At 47.5% G+C, this 13846-nt stretch overlaps 1 protein-coding gene across 1 annotated transcript in view; it reads left to right on the forward strand.

Moving 5' to 3' along the window:
- Window positions 1–13846, forward strand: part of LOC107116298 (NXPE family member 4-like) — a 39348-nt gene that overhangs the window by 21963 nt on the left and 3539 nt on the right. The window contains 1 exon segment of the mRNA XM_015418199.1: window positions 12937–13155. Within this exon segment, the coding sequence (XP_015273685.1) occupies window positions 12937–13155 (219 nt within the window).

Genomic DNA, 13846 nt, shown 5'->3' on the forward strand with positions numbered 1-13846 from the left:
TGAGAAGGTGACAAGTACGTTCTTCTGGGTCATGGATTGCTTTCAAAGTTTGGTGTCGTGGTTAAGTGCGCAGACTCTAATCTGGGAGAACCGGGTTTGATTCCCCACTCCACTTGCAGCTGCCAGATGACCTTGGGCAAGCCCTAGTTCTGATAAGAGCTGTCCTTGAAAAAGAGCAGTTTCTGTCAGCGCTCTCTCAGCCCCACCTACCTCACAGGGTGTCTGTTGTGGGGAGGGGAAGGGAAAGGAGTTTGTAAGCCGCTCTGAGACACCTTTGGGTAGTGACGGGCGGGGTCGAAATCCAATCTCTTCTCTTCTCTTCTTCTTATTCTAGAATATGATTATGGGTCTTCTCTGACTTTTGCTTCACAACCACATCATAGAGTCCCCCCCCCCATTTCATTGGTCAACCTTTTGCCTGCATGTGCACACTTCCATTCTCTTGCTCTGTAGTTTGGGGTAAAATAATGGAGTGAATTCTTGATCCGGTAAAGAGAATAGTAGGAGCCCTTCTGGACGATGATAAGGATCTGCTGTTCTTTCAGCGTGCCAAAGGCCTACCTGGTCTAACCTGCTCCTCACAATGGCCATGCACTTGTCTTCAGAAGGCCCACAAGTGGACAATGAAGTCAATTTCTCTCTCCCATTTGTCAGATCTCGGGGAACGGGCGAACGCAGTGGGAATGGCCGGTCCCGGGCCACACAGCAAGCTTCATGGCTGAGTGGTCCGAATGTGGGCGTCCCATTCTGTTGTGGCACACCTTGCTTCAGACTCTCCCCACCACACATTTAGACATCACAATGGAATTCAGGGGCAGAATACAAGAAAGAGAGACGAACTCCACACTCATACCTTTACCCTCCAGCGGGTTTGCTTTGCAGGATGCGGAGCCTGAATTTCGCCTCTAGCGTTAAAGACGTGCTTAGTTGCACTGAATGAGACGGGTTAAATAACGCAGGGGATGGCCTTATACTCAAAGGCGGATGAAGGCTCACGGGTGCCCTGAGCACTGACCAATCTTGGTGCCCCCCTCCTTTCCACACTGACCCAGCCCATTTTAGTGGTTGACCTGTCTGACCAGATAGACAATGCAGGTTGCAGCAATACAAAAATGTATTCATAGGGTAACACAATAGACTGTACAAACTAAGCTTTTCACCCTTTCCCCAACTTTGTGGTGCCCCCTTGGGCCCTGGGGCCCGAAACACCTGCTTGGTCGCCAGGAGAAAAAAGCAGAAGGGAGCCGAGAAGGGGTGGGTGGGGGGAAGCAAGAACAACAAGCCCTGCTGTCTAGGATGCCGGTAGGCAGTCACCCCCCTGAATACTGTGGCCCTAGATAGGAAGTAAATTAACCATGTAAACCGCTCAGAGCCTTCGGGGTTGAGCGGTCTAGAAATCGAAAGTCAAATAAATAAAATAATAAAATGGTTAATCTGCCCCTGCATACTGCATCAGACCCTTCGTTCAGTAAGGTCAACACTATCCACTCCAGAGATTCCCCCACAATGGAGCCCGCCGCCTCTTTTCCTGGCACCCACCGCGTGCTTTTAGAGAGTCGAGGAGGGCCAGGGGAGCGCCTGCGCACTGGTGGTCCGATTGACCATGCAAATTAAAACGATATTGTTTTTGTGGCAGTGGCCACTGCAGTGCTGGTTTTATTCTCTCTCTCTCTCTCCTCTTCCTTGGTGTATTTCTTTTTTTTTTTAATCATGCCTCTTGTCCCTTTTGCTTGGGCTTCGTTTTTGTGTGTGTTTGTGTGTGTGCATCTGTCTCTGATGGTGACCATTTTGTGGCTGAGCCCACCATTGCGTCAGAATTCCAAAGGAGCCCATTGGCTCAAAAAGGGCGGGGGACACCTGGTCTACTCTCGATGGTCGTCAGCATCCAAGGCCTCTGGTAGAGGTTTTTCACATCACCCATTTTTAATTTTTTAAATTTATTATTGCATTTCTATCCCGCCCTCTCCGCAAATGGGCTCAGGGCGGCTCACAAACAAGGTGAACCATGTGCCAGTGTAAAATATTAAAAACAAGATAAAACAAGTATATTTAACAGTAATAAAGTGCTCAGTAATCGCACCAAGATGGTGACCTATAGATGTTACCCAAAAGCCCACTTCAGCGGTACCGACCCGTCGCAATACTGTGGCTAGTTCGTTATAATGGGCCATTCCGTTACCCATTATTGCCACGAGATAGTTGTTGTTGGTGGTAGTGGCAGCTCCTTAATTGAAGGCCTGGCGGAAGAGCTCTGTCTTGCAGGCCCTGCGGAACTGTGAAAGGTCCCGCAGAGCCCTGATCTCCTCCGGGAGCTCATTCCACCTACTACCCGATTCTTGCAACTGGAGATGCTGGGGATTGAACCTGGGACCTTCTGAGTGCCAGCAGATGCTTATCGCTGAGCCACGGCCTCACCCCGACTTGGCAGACAGTCTGAATTAACTGTCACAGCCAAGAGAGGACCAAATCTCTGCTTTGAACATGACAACCTGTGCAGCTGATGTTTCCCTTTCAAAGCTCTGCTAATTTATTTTTGCTAGCTCTGAGGTTCTTCGACACCCATGGGAGTGGTCCCTTCCGGACACACCTGATTATGGACCCGGAGAGGAATACTTTTGTCCAGTGGAAAAAACACGGGCATCCCTTTGTGACCATGAAATTCTACTCAGTGAAAGACAACAATTACGTCACCCGTGCCATCGACCGAGTGGCCGGTGGGGAAGACACCGCCGTCGTCGTCACCCTGGGCCAGCATTTCCGACCTTTCCCCATGCACATCTTTGTGCGGCGGTTGCTGAATGTCCGGGAAGCCATCCGGCGCTTACACCTGAGGAGCCCGAGCACGAGAGTCATCATCAGAGGAGAGAATATCCGGGAGTTGCACGCAGACCCAGAGTGGCTGGGCGATGTCAATGGCTACCCCCAAAACCTCGTCACAAGGGACATCTTTCAGGGTCTGGACGTTGGGTTCATTGACGGATGGGACATGACCATCGCCTATGGCACAAACGATGTCCACCCACCCGGCCACGTGGTCTGGAGCCAAATTGTTATGTTTTTGACGTATATTTGTTAGCTGGTTTTTACATCCGATGTTAAAAAATTTTTTTTAAGATTCAGGGCTCTGATCCACAATGTTCTTCTAGGGAAGATCTCCACGAGCAGCAGGAAGCTACGGGGGGACGGGGGAGGGGAGATGTGGCAACAGGGATGAGTGGTTTTTTTAAAACCTCTGTGCACTCTGATATATGATAGCTTGGGACCAGTGTTCCCTCTAAGCTGTTTTTACATTGTACGTTAAAATGTATTTTTAAAGATTCAGAACTCTGATTCACAATGTCCTCCTAGGGAAGATCTCCGCGAGCAGCAGGAAGCTACGGGGGATGGGGGAGGGAGGAGAGATGTGGCAAGAGTGATGTGTTTTTTTAAAAAAAAAAAATCTCTGTGCACTCTGATATATGATAGCTCGGGACCAGTGTTCCCTCTAAGCTGAGTTAGTGTGAGCTAGCTCACAGTTTTCTAGCCTTCAGCTCACACATTTTTGTCTTAGCTCAGGAAGGAGGGCTCGAGAGCCAACTAATTTACACAGCAGCCATATCGCTCGCTCAAAACTTTAATGCCAATTATCTGTATGTTTGTTTCTTAGGTTCGTTCTGTATGAGTTAAAACAATAAAGAATAAGGGCTTTGAGCCCATCAAAAAAACAAAACACTTTAATGCAAGTAGCTCACAAAGTAGAATTCTTGCTCACAAGACTCCGCAGCTTAGAGGGAGCCTTGCTCGGGACTATTCATTGAGGGTGGGGTGGGGGTGGGGGGTCACATACTCCATCCCTAGTCCCAGGTTAGTGCTGAATAGAAACTCCAGCTGGAAAGACTTCAGCCACAGCTTGCCTGCTTCTTGCATCTAACCAGGTTTGAGCACACCACGCCAGGTCCACCTTTGTCTATGAATGTATGTAAGTGCCGTCAAATCGCGCTTTCAAGGCTTTCAAAGCGAGTGAGAGGCAGAGGTGATTTCCTCGTGCCTGCCTCTGCAGAGCCTCCCTCGGCGGTGGTCTCCCATCCAAGTACCGGTCCTGATTAGCTTCTGAGATGGGTCAAGATCGGGCGACACCACGACACCTTCTCTCCCCACACCCTTTGTCCATGGACGCTCGAACAACTGCCAGCTTGAGCTCACCTCCTGTTCGCCAGTGGTGATCAGGCAGGCAGTTCATCGACAGGCAGTTTGGCTGTTCACAACTTATTTGTGTGTCTTTTGCATGAACAGGCTACTTGTAGCTACCAGGAGCTGACTCCCAGCTGGAAGTATCAGCCGGGAAGCAGCTTCCGATCTCCTGCTCAGGAAATCTTGCTCTGTGCCCAGCAAAGAGGGGTTTGGGGGTGGGGAGCAGGAGCCAACTCCTAAGGGATCAAGCGTATCTGATCCCTCACCCTGGAAACTTGCTGAGATGCAGAACATGGGAAGGGAGGGTGATCAGAAGGCCCAGCTTGGCTTCTGGGATCTCATGAGATCGGGCCACACCGTGCCACTTTCCCTTCTTGCATACAGTTATAGCCAGTGTTCCCTCTAAGCTGAGTTGGTGTGAGCTAACTCACAGTTTTTTAGCCTCTGGCTCACCCATTTTTGTCCTGGCTCAGGAAGGAGGGCTCCAGAGCAAACTGATTTATGCAGTAGACAAATTGCTCGCTCACAACTTTGATGCCAGTCGCTCACAAAGTAGAATTTTTGCTCACAAACTCCGCAGCTTAGAGGGAGCATTGGACACCAACATAAAGGAGGGTAACACATGGAGTTCCCTGCTGCAGGAAGTGGTGGTAGCTCACAACTTTAATGCCAGGAGCTCACAAAGTAGAATTTTTGCTCACGAGACTCCACAGCTTAGAGGGAGCATTGTTATCCTGGGAAATTTTGGTGGTCTTGAAAGTGCTACTGGACTCAAATTTTGTTCTGATTCTACAAACTGAAATGGTTACCCACCTGAAATATAGTTATAGGATTCCTAAGTGAACCAACCTTTCTAGCAGCCTTGGAAGCTATGCAAACTTACATCCTCCCCTGAGCCTGCTGGTATATTTTTGTATTTGCTAGATTTTTTTTAAAGACTTGATTCTCCTGAACGGCTTATGGAGGAAGCAACAAAAATTTGAATATATAGAGAGATTTAGACCAGATTTTAGTCTTTTTCTGGTCTTGTGTGCTGATTTACTGAAGGAGCTCCCCCCCCTTCCCCGTATGGGTTGGTGCTACTAATACTGGAGTTCTCTTCACAGCAATGTTCCCTCTAAGCTGTGAAGTCTTGTGAGCAAAAATCCTACTTTGTGAGCTACTGGCATGAAAGTTGTGAGCTGAGTGAGTAATTTGGCTGCTGCGTAAATTAGTCTGCTCTGGAGCCCTCCTTCCTGAGCTGAGACAAAAATGCATGAGCCGGAGGCTAAAAAACTGGGAGCTAGCTCACACCAACTCAGCTTAGAGGGAACACTGCTTCACAGTGCAGGAAAGCACTGGCGTTGCCAGCTTTGACTCATGAACACGAACACATGAAGCGGCCTTATACCAAAACAGCCCTTTGGACCATCAAGGTCCTCATTGCCTGCTCAGACCGTCAGAGGCTCTCCGGGGTCTCAGGGTGAGGTCTTTCACCTAGTGCCTGGTCCTGTTAACTGGAGATGCCAGGGATCGAAGCAAGGACCACAGCATGCCAAGCAGGTGCTCTACCACTGAGCTAAGCCCCGCGCCCCCATGAAAAAGTATACCCTGGGACAGTGGTGGTGAGCCTATGGCACGGGTGCCAGAGGTGGCACTCAGAGCCCTCCATCGCCCCAGCCAGGCCCAGACCATCATTAAAGTGTCGAATTCTCTGCCAAATAACTTTAAGTAAATGAAAGCATTTGGGATTGCTTTCCTTACGTTGTTTGGATCATCTTAAGTTAATGTAGGAGTTGTTTTTCCTAAAGTAAAACCTCAGTATTCAGGTTAAATGGCCGTGTTGGCACTTTGCGATAAATAAGTGGGTTTTGGGTCGCAGTTTGGGCACTCGGCCTCTAAAAGGTTCGCCATCACTGCCCTGGGGGAAATGTGTGGGTCTTTAAGGTTCTGCTGGGCTTTGAATTTTGTTCTACTGTAACTATGTAGAGAAGTTTCATCTGGCAAACGATTGCTGTACTGAGCCCCCCCCCCTTCTAGTGCTGTTTATGTGTTTTTACTTGAATTATTTTGTAACTTTAACCAGACTTTTAATTGCTGACACATTTTTTTTTATTTCCGTATATTTGCTGCCTTGTGGAGCCTGATGGGGTGGAAAAAGGTAAAGGGAAAGGTCTCCCTTGCTCGAAAGCCAGTCGAATCCGACTCTAGGGTTGCGGTGCTCATCTCTGTTTCCAAGCCAAAGAGCCAGCGCTGTCCAAAGACGTTTCCGTGGTCATGTGGCCAGCATGACTAAACACCAAGGCGGACGGAGCGCCACGGAACGCTGTTCCCTTCCCACCGAAGCAGTACCTATTTATCTACTTGCAATTTCTTGCTTTCGAACTGCTAGGTTGGCAGGAGCTGGGGCCAGAGACGGGAGCTCACTCCATCATGCGGCACACTCGGGTCTCGAACTGCTGAACTACTGACCTTCCACAGGCTGCAGTTCAGCGTCTTAACCACGTGAGCATTCAAATCAACAGAAATATAGTGTCCAGATCACGAGATGTGATGGTACCACTTTACTCTTCTTTAGTCAGACCTCACCTAGAGTATTGCGTTCAGTTTTGGGCATCACAATTTAAGGATACAGACAAGCTGGAACGTGTCCAGAGGAGGGCAATGAAGAGGGGGAGGGGTCTGGAGACCAAGTCCTATGAGGGAAGGTTGAAGGAGCTGGGTATGTTCAGCCTGGAGAGGAGACGACTGAGAGGTGATATGAGAACTATCTTCAAGTCTTTGAAGGGCTGTTATACAGAGGATGGTGCGGAGTTGTTTTCTGTTGCCTCAGAAGGCCAGACCAGAACCAATGGGTTGAAATTAAATCAGAAATGTTTTCAGCTAAACATTAGGAAGAACCTCCTGACAGTTAGAGCAGTTCCTCGGTGGAACAGGCTTCCTCGGGAGGGGGTGGGCTCTACTTCTTTGGAAATTTTCAAACAGAGGCTAGATGGCCATCTAAAAAAACACCCAGGGAAATGCTGACCGCCGCTTTTGGGGTCAGGAAGCAATATTTCTCCAGGCCGGTTTGGCCAGGGATCCTGGAGGGTTTTTTTGTCATCTTCTGGGTGTGGAACAGTGGTCACTGGGTGTGTGGAGGGGGAGGTAGTTGTGAATTTCCTGCCTTGTGCAGGGGGTTGGACTAGATGACCCTGGAGGTCCCTTCCAACTCTATGATTCTATGAAATGTTTTCAGCAAATAAACAAGTGCCTGGCCAGGAGGCTGCTCCAGACAGGAGATGTTGCTCTCCCTGTGCGGGTCTTGGCATGCACAGGGACAAAATAGAATATTACTGCAATGATTATGGCGCTGGCCAGCAAGAGGCTCCTGAATTCCAGCCACCCTTTCTCCCCCCATCACTGCCACGGAGCTGTGGGCAGCTGTGCCCAGTGCGGTCCAGTTTGTTTTGGCCACACAAACGCAGACCTGGGATCAGTCAGCAGCACCCAGAAGCACTCATCTTTCATGATCCAGCCCTCAGTGGTAACAGGCAAACATACATCAGCTGAAGTTAGATGTGGCCTTTAAAATGGATTGTCAGTTTCTGGGGCAACAGCTCCGAATCAAGACAAATGTTTAACTTGCAACAGACACCCCCTCCCCAAAGTCACTATGAAGAGAAGCATCTGCTAGAAGAGTGTTCTGTCCCCCGGCCAACTGGCACCTAGGCGAAGAATAATTTTCTGAAATGGTGTGAATGTGACAGGAAAAGCTGACCTCTGTTAGTTGTTTTTTTTAAGGTTTGTCACCCTCCGTATCAACTGTGCAACCATGCAATTTGATGTGTGTCGCTCCTTAACCAATAGTAGGGATGAGGTAAAACTAAAGAATCGTGTGTGTGTTTACAGAATTGTCAATGAAGCACCTCCTTTTTTTGACATCTGTTGCAACTCTCTTTGTATTGTTTCAACGTTGTTCCTGTTTTCACTTTGATCCAGCCAATTGTGACAACCAGTCAGGGCCAACTCATCCATTAGGCATAGGAGGTAGAGCGCCAAGGGCCCATAAAAATGTTTTAATTTCTTCTGAAGCCAAAAGAAAAAAAAATAGAGTTAAATGTTTTATTTTTTTCTCACCTCAGGGGGGGGAAAATGAAATGTTTGGAACCCATGAAACTCTTCTAATTTTTGCCTAAAACAGAGAAAGATAAAATGTTGAAGTATTTAAAGTTGTATAAAATAATTTTTAATCATAGAATCATAGCGTTGGAAGGGACCTCTAGGGTCATCTAGTCCAACCCCCTGCACAATGCAGGACATTCACAAATGCCTCCCTCCCCTGCACCCCCAGTGGCCCCTACTCCATGCCCAGAAGATGGCAAAAAAAGAAAAGAAAAACCCTCCAGGATCTTCAGCTAAACGGACCCCAAAGTGGTGATCAGCATTTCCCTGGGCGTGCGAGAAAGGGCCACAAGAACTAAGCACTGAGGGAACCCTCCCTCCCTCTCATGGTCTGCCTAAATTCACAGAATCCGCATTGCTGTCAGATGGCCATCTAGCCTCTGCTTGAAAACCAAAGGCATAATGCGCCCTGCAACCAATGTCCTGTTTTTGATAAGGTCTGACTTAGAGACATCAGAGATGCTTGAAGACATAATCAGGTGTGTTTCCACAACCGATCAGGTGAAAAAGCAAAGTAAGACAATGGCACAGGAAGATCCAGCTAGCCAGGGAACAAAAGGACACCCCATAACCTTGCTGGATTGTGAAGATGTTGCATACTTAGCAGAGCAAAAAGCAACGCAGCACATGAGTGTAATTAGCTTTAAGAAAAGTTTGCTAAAAACTAGGGAAGGGCTACATGGAGTGAAAATAACAACATCCCAACTATCTAAGCTCCATCCCGCCTAGCTGTTAGTTATCTCTCTCTCTCTCTCTCTCTCTCTCTCTCTCGTGTGTGTGTGTGTGGTGTTGATGGGTCTAGGTTTAGTTTTTAGAAACCTATAATAAATCTATAATCAATAGTAAAGCTTTTAAAGACTAAAAGTCTTTGGGACAGGTAAAGGTTTCCCTTGCTCAAAAGCCAGTTGAATCCGACTCTAGGGTTCTGGTGCTCAACTCCGTTTCAAAGCCGAAGAGGCAGCACTGTCCGAAGACATTTCCGTGGTCATGTGGCCGGCATGACTAAACACCAAAATGCACAGAACGCTGTTCCCTTCCCACCGAAGTGGTACCTATTTATCTACTTGCAATTTCTTGCTTTCGAACTGCTAGGTTGCCAGGAGCTGGAACTAGAGACAGGAGCTCACTCCGTCACACGGCATTAGGGTCTCAAACTGCTGAACTACTGACCTTCCACAGCCTGCAGTTCAGCGTCTTAACCACTTGAGCCACCGCAGCTCCTTTTGGGACAGGTGGTAGATCGCAAATGGCAGGTGTGGATTGCACAAAGGGGAAGAAAGATGTAATCAGAACATACAATCAAGAATATGTAATGAGAACGGTATGATTCTGAGAAGCCAGTTCTTGCTTCCAAGGTAAACAGAAAGGTTATCTATTAATGAGTGATCAGTCCGGTCGCGACTGACCAAGCCGTACACGTTAATGTAGCTCTGCTGATTAAAGGATGTAAGGATCAAAGAGAAAACCAGCTTGTTCAGAACAGATTGAGACTTGCTAATAATACTTGTATAAATAAATGACCTGATTAATGTTTACTAAAGCTTCCTATGATTGTAGTCTGTTGAGAGTACTATTTTTCTGTTGATTCGCTGTATATTTCCCCCCCCCCCGCTGTAATGCAATAAAGCTGTGCTTTGCGTTCCAGAATCAGTCTCCCTTGTGTGTATCACTGGCTTGTGCATATGAGGGTCTCCTTATTGGGGGAACCGTGTGAAAAAGAGAAAAGTGTGAGAGAGATGAGAACAAAGGAGAGTGTTTCCTTAAAGCCTCCACCCTCTTGTGTACATGACGTGTACTCTTATCCAATATATCAATTAGCCAATAGCCGATCTTAAAACCACCTCATTAGGAATAGTACCTCCCTTTCTCTGGCGGAAACATGTGCCTAACATCTAATTGGATTTAAGCTAACCAACTAGGGCCCCGGTCACACGGCAAAGTTGCTGCGGGAGAGGCACAGATGGTGGGCGGATTATCCAGGCGCGATCACACCCCAACATCTGGGAAGTGGAGCGCACCCGTGGCTTACTGCCGACAATGTGAGTTAAAAAACTAGTACCTCCAAGGTACTAGTAAACGTTTGCCACGGGCTGCCTCCAGACCCCCGTGGTGTGATCGTGCCGGCACACGGCATTCCCCTCCGGTCCCTCGTTTACCCGCCAGCTTCGAGGGTAGGACCGGTGGTGTGCCGCCGGTGAGTCTGATCATGTAATCGCGGATCAAACTGCGCCGCGGCAATTAGCCACACCTCCCCCCCCACGATATCCGGCTTGTGTGACCGGGGCCTATAATTAGCATACAGAAACAAACAGGTTAACTCTTTCATGACAGAAGGGAAGGACACTTGCAGATACCGACAGGAGGTTTGGTGAGTGGAACGATTTCCCAGTAGTTGGTTCGGCTGTGTCAATTGTGTTGATTTTCCCCCTAAATCAGTTTTATTCAATTTTCTCATTAACATTAACAGGGTTATGCAAGATACGCATATACATATAATTAACATATTTTTCGTTATACATACAAAAAGTGCTTTAATCAATCTAATCTATACTGTGGTGACGATTCTTTCCATACAGATCATACTATATATCAAACTGTATTGTGCTATAAACGCTACAAAAGGTGAAGAGTACCTATTACATCGGGTACTGATTCTTTGGTAGTTATGTATGATAAGATAGGAGACCATATACATGTCGTATCATTGTGTTCTCCTTTGGGTTTGATTTGTTTAAAGATATCTGTGGATTTTCCCATTAAGTATAGATTCCAGAGTTTCTTGTACCAGAGGTTTACGTTCAGAGTGTTTTGGGACTTCCATGTGGATGCAATTGCGGTTTTAGCTGCAAACAGTAGTAGGCTGATTCTTTTCTTAAGTGTTAGAGATAGAGCAGTTTCGTCTCTGAGATTCAAGAGTAGTGCTTCTGGGGTTTTGTCTATTCTATGCTTAGTTACAGTCCTTATTTCCTCTGTTATTTTGTCCCAGAAAGATGCTACGATAGTTACCTGTTTCTTTACATCGCCTCCAGCAAAGGGGACCGGAGATGTATGAAATTTGTTGGGGAGTTTTATACCACTTGGATATTAATCTGAAACTTTGATATTTTTGTGTGATGATGGGGGATTTGTTTTCATGTGTTCTCCAGATGTCTAGCCATTTGTCTTGGGTGAGATAATTGTGCTGATTTTGCGGTGAATATCAGCATGAGGAAATCTTTGGCACCAGTGTGCTAGTGTGTGGTGGTTCAGTAATTTCTAAACTGAAAGCTGCGGGGGCTCAACCTGGCCTGAAAGCCCCGAATGCTGGGGGCAACAGGGCTGTGATTGTCCATCCTCGAAAGAAACGCGTTATGCTATTTCACAAATTGTAGGGTTCTGCCTCAGCATCCAAAACAGGCTGTGTGGCTCATATTAAGTCCCTTCTCTACCCAAATGCTAGGGCTTTGTTTTGTTTAAAAAAAAAAGGATTCAAAAGCAATGCTTTCCAAAGCAACACAAGTAATGAAAATAATTTCTAGAAGAAGAAGAAGAGATTGGATTTATACCCCGCTCTTTACTCGGAGTCTCAGAGCGGCTTACAAACTCCTTTCCCTTCCCCTCCCCACAACAGACACCCTGTGAGGTAGGTGGGGCTGAGATTTTTCAAGGACAGCTGTGCTAGAACTAGGGTTTGCCCAAGGTCATCCAGCAGCTGTGAGTGGAGGAGTGGGGAATCAAACCCGGTTCTCCCAGATAGTAATAGTAGTAGTAGTAGGAGGAGGAGGAGGAGGAGGAGGAGAAGAGGAAGAGATTGGATTTATACCCCGCCCTGCACTCGGAGTCTCAGAGCGGCTTACAAACTCCTCTCCCTTCCCCTCCCTACAACAGACACCCTGTGAGGTGGGTGGGGCTGAGAGAGCTCTTTCCAGAACTGTCCTTGAGAGAACAGCTCTTTCAGAACTATGGCTTGCCCAAGGTCATCCAGCAGGTGCGAGCGAAGGAGTGAGGAATCAAACCCGGTTCTCCCAGATTAGAGTCCGCACACTTAACCACGACACCAAACTGGTGTTGGGGGTGGGTTATAATTAAGATTCTGCTTGAAACACACTCTGAAGCAAAACTGCTGTACAATATACGTGGATTAGGAAAACAAAAAACAAAAGGACTTTTATGTCTTTTTTTGTTTTAATGTCACTCAATGGCAATTTTTATAAAATGGTATTTTACCAGTTCCATAAAAAGAACACACACACACACATTCACATATGACTGGGGCGTGGGGGTGGGGGTGAAGTACACATTTTGAAGGAAAAGGAACAACAGCCAGAAGTCAGGGGCAGACCTTCCATAAGCTTTTCTTGCGCAGGTAATTCTGTCCCCTTAATCAGGAGGTCTCTATTGTTGCACATTCTTATCACCCTGGTGGATACAAACTGGTCAGGAGGAAGGAGGAGGTACCCGATTAAGTAGGTAAACTCTACTTTTATGAGCCGTGGAACCAAAGACTCCCTCTGTTGGTCAGCTTTACAAAGTGCACCTTGCTGGCATTTTCTATTTCCAGGGATTTCCCGGAAGGGGCCTCAACAGCCAAAAAGCAGCAGTCCTGGAATTCTCAGTGGTTTGTCACTTGTTTTCTTTTTCCAGGCAATGTGGCAGCACCCAGAGAGAGATGCGCCGTCGGGATGAGCTCCCCTGCTCCTAGCGGCTTTGTGTGGCAGAGTCGGTGGTACCCCGTTTTCTGCACCATGCTCCGGCTCAACACCTCGGATCAGATGGCCACTTGCTTGAGAAGGAAGCTGGTTTACTTCATGGGAGACTCAACGGTCCGCCAGTGGGTGGAGTACCTCACAAAGAGATTGAGCAGTAGGTACTCCTCTAGGCCCAGAGAACGTCTGCTGCTTCTTGCTCAGACACACATTAGGGGCCCACCCTGAGATCTTGCTTCCTTCTCCATCAACAGCCAAACACCTACCTCTCAAATGCTGGGCTGTAGCTTTTTGCTTGTTTGTCCCGGTTTCGGCTTCCGTTGCTGCTGTATGGGCGTCTCCATGGTCAAAAGGGCAGACTTTGCACCAGGAGCGAAGCACAGCATCCATGTAGCACGCTGGCCGACAGCTAGGGATCTCTGTCTTCCTGAACTCCATGTGAGCAGGAATCTGGGAGTGAGGACTACGGTAGCTTTCCCAAGAGTCTCTACTTCCATTTTTGCAGAGAGACATTTCTAGCTCTTATGACTGCAAAGGGAGTTTGTGGGCGATGCTGGCAAAATCTCCAGAGCCAGGATATTGTCTATGGCTGGGGCAAAACTTCACTGTCTGGCACACAGGCCCCCACACCCCTCCACTTGACTTAATTAAGTAGATTAAATACTTGGCTTGAAAGATACAGATCCCAGCACTCAGCTACTTTTTGTGTACAATTCTGCGCTAACGTACAGCAAAAATTCTATTTGTGCAGAATCCATACAGAACCCTCCTTATACCAGCTCTCACATTAAATTCTCTCCTGGGAAAGTGAGCACAGTCAATGCCTTTACTTAGCACTATCCACAGAA

Source organism: Gekko japonicus, unplaced genomic scaffold (genome assembly GCF_001447785.1).
Source record: "Gekko japonicus isolate JY-2015 unplaced genomic scaffold, Gekko_japonicus_V1.1 scaffold2494, whole genome shotgun sequence".
Taxonomy (NCBI): domain Eukaryota; kingdom Metazoa; phylum Chordata; class Lepidosauria; order Squamata; family Gekkonidae; genus Gekko; species Gekko japonicus.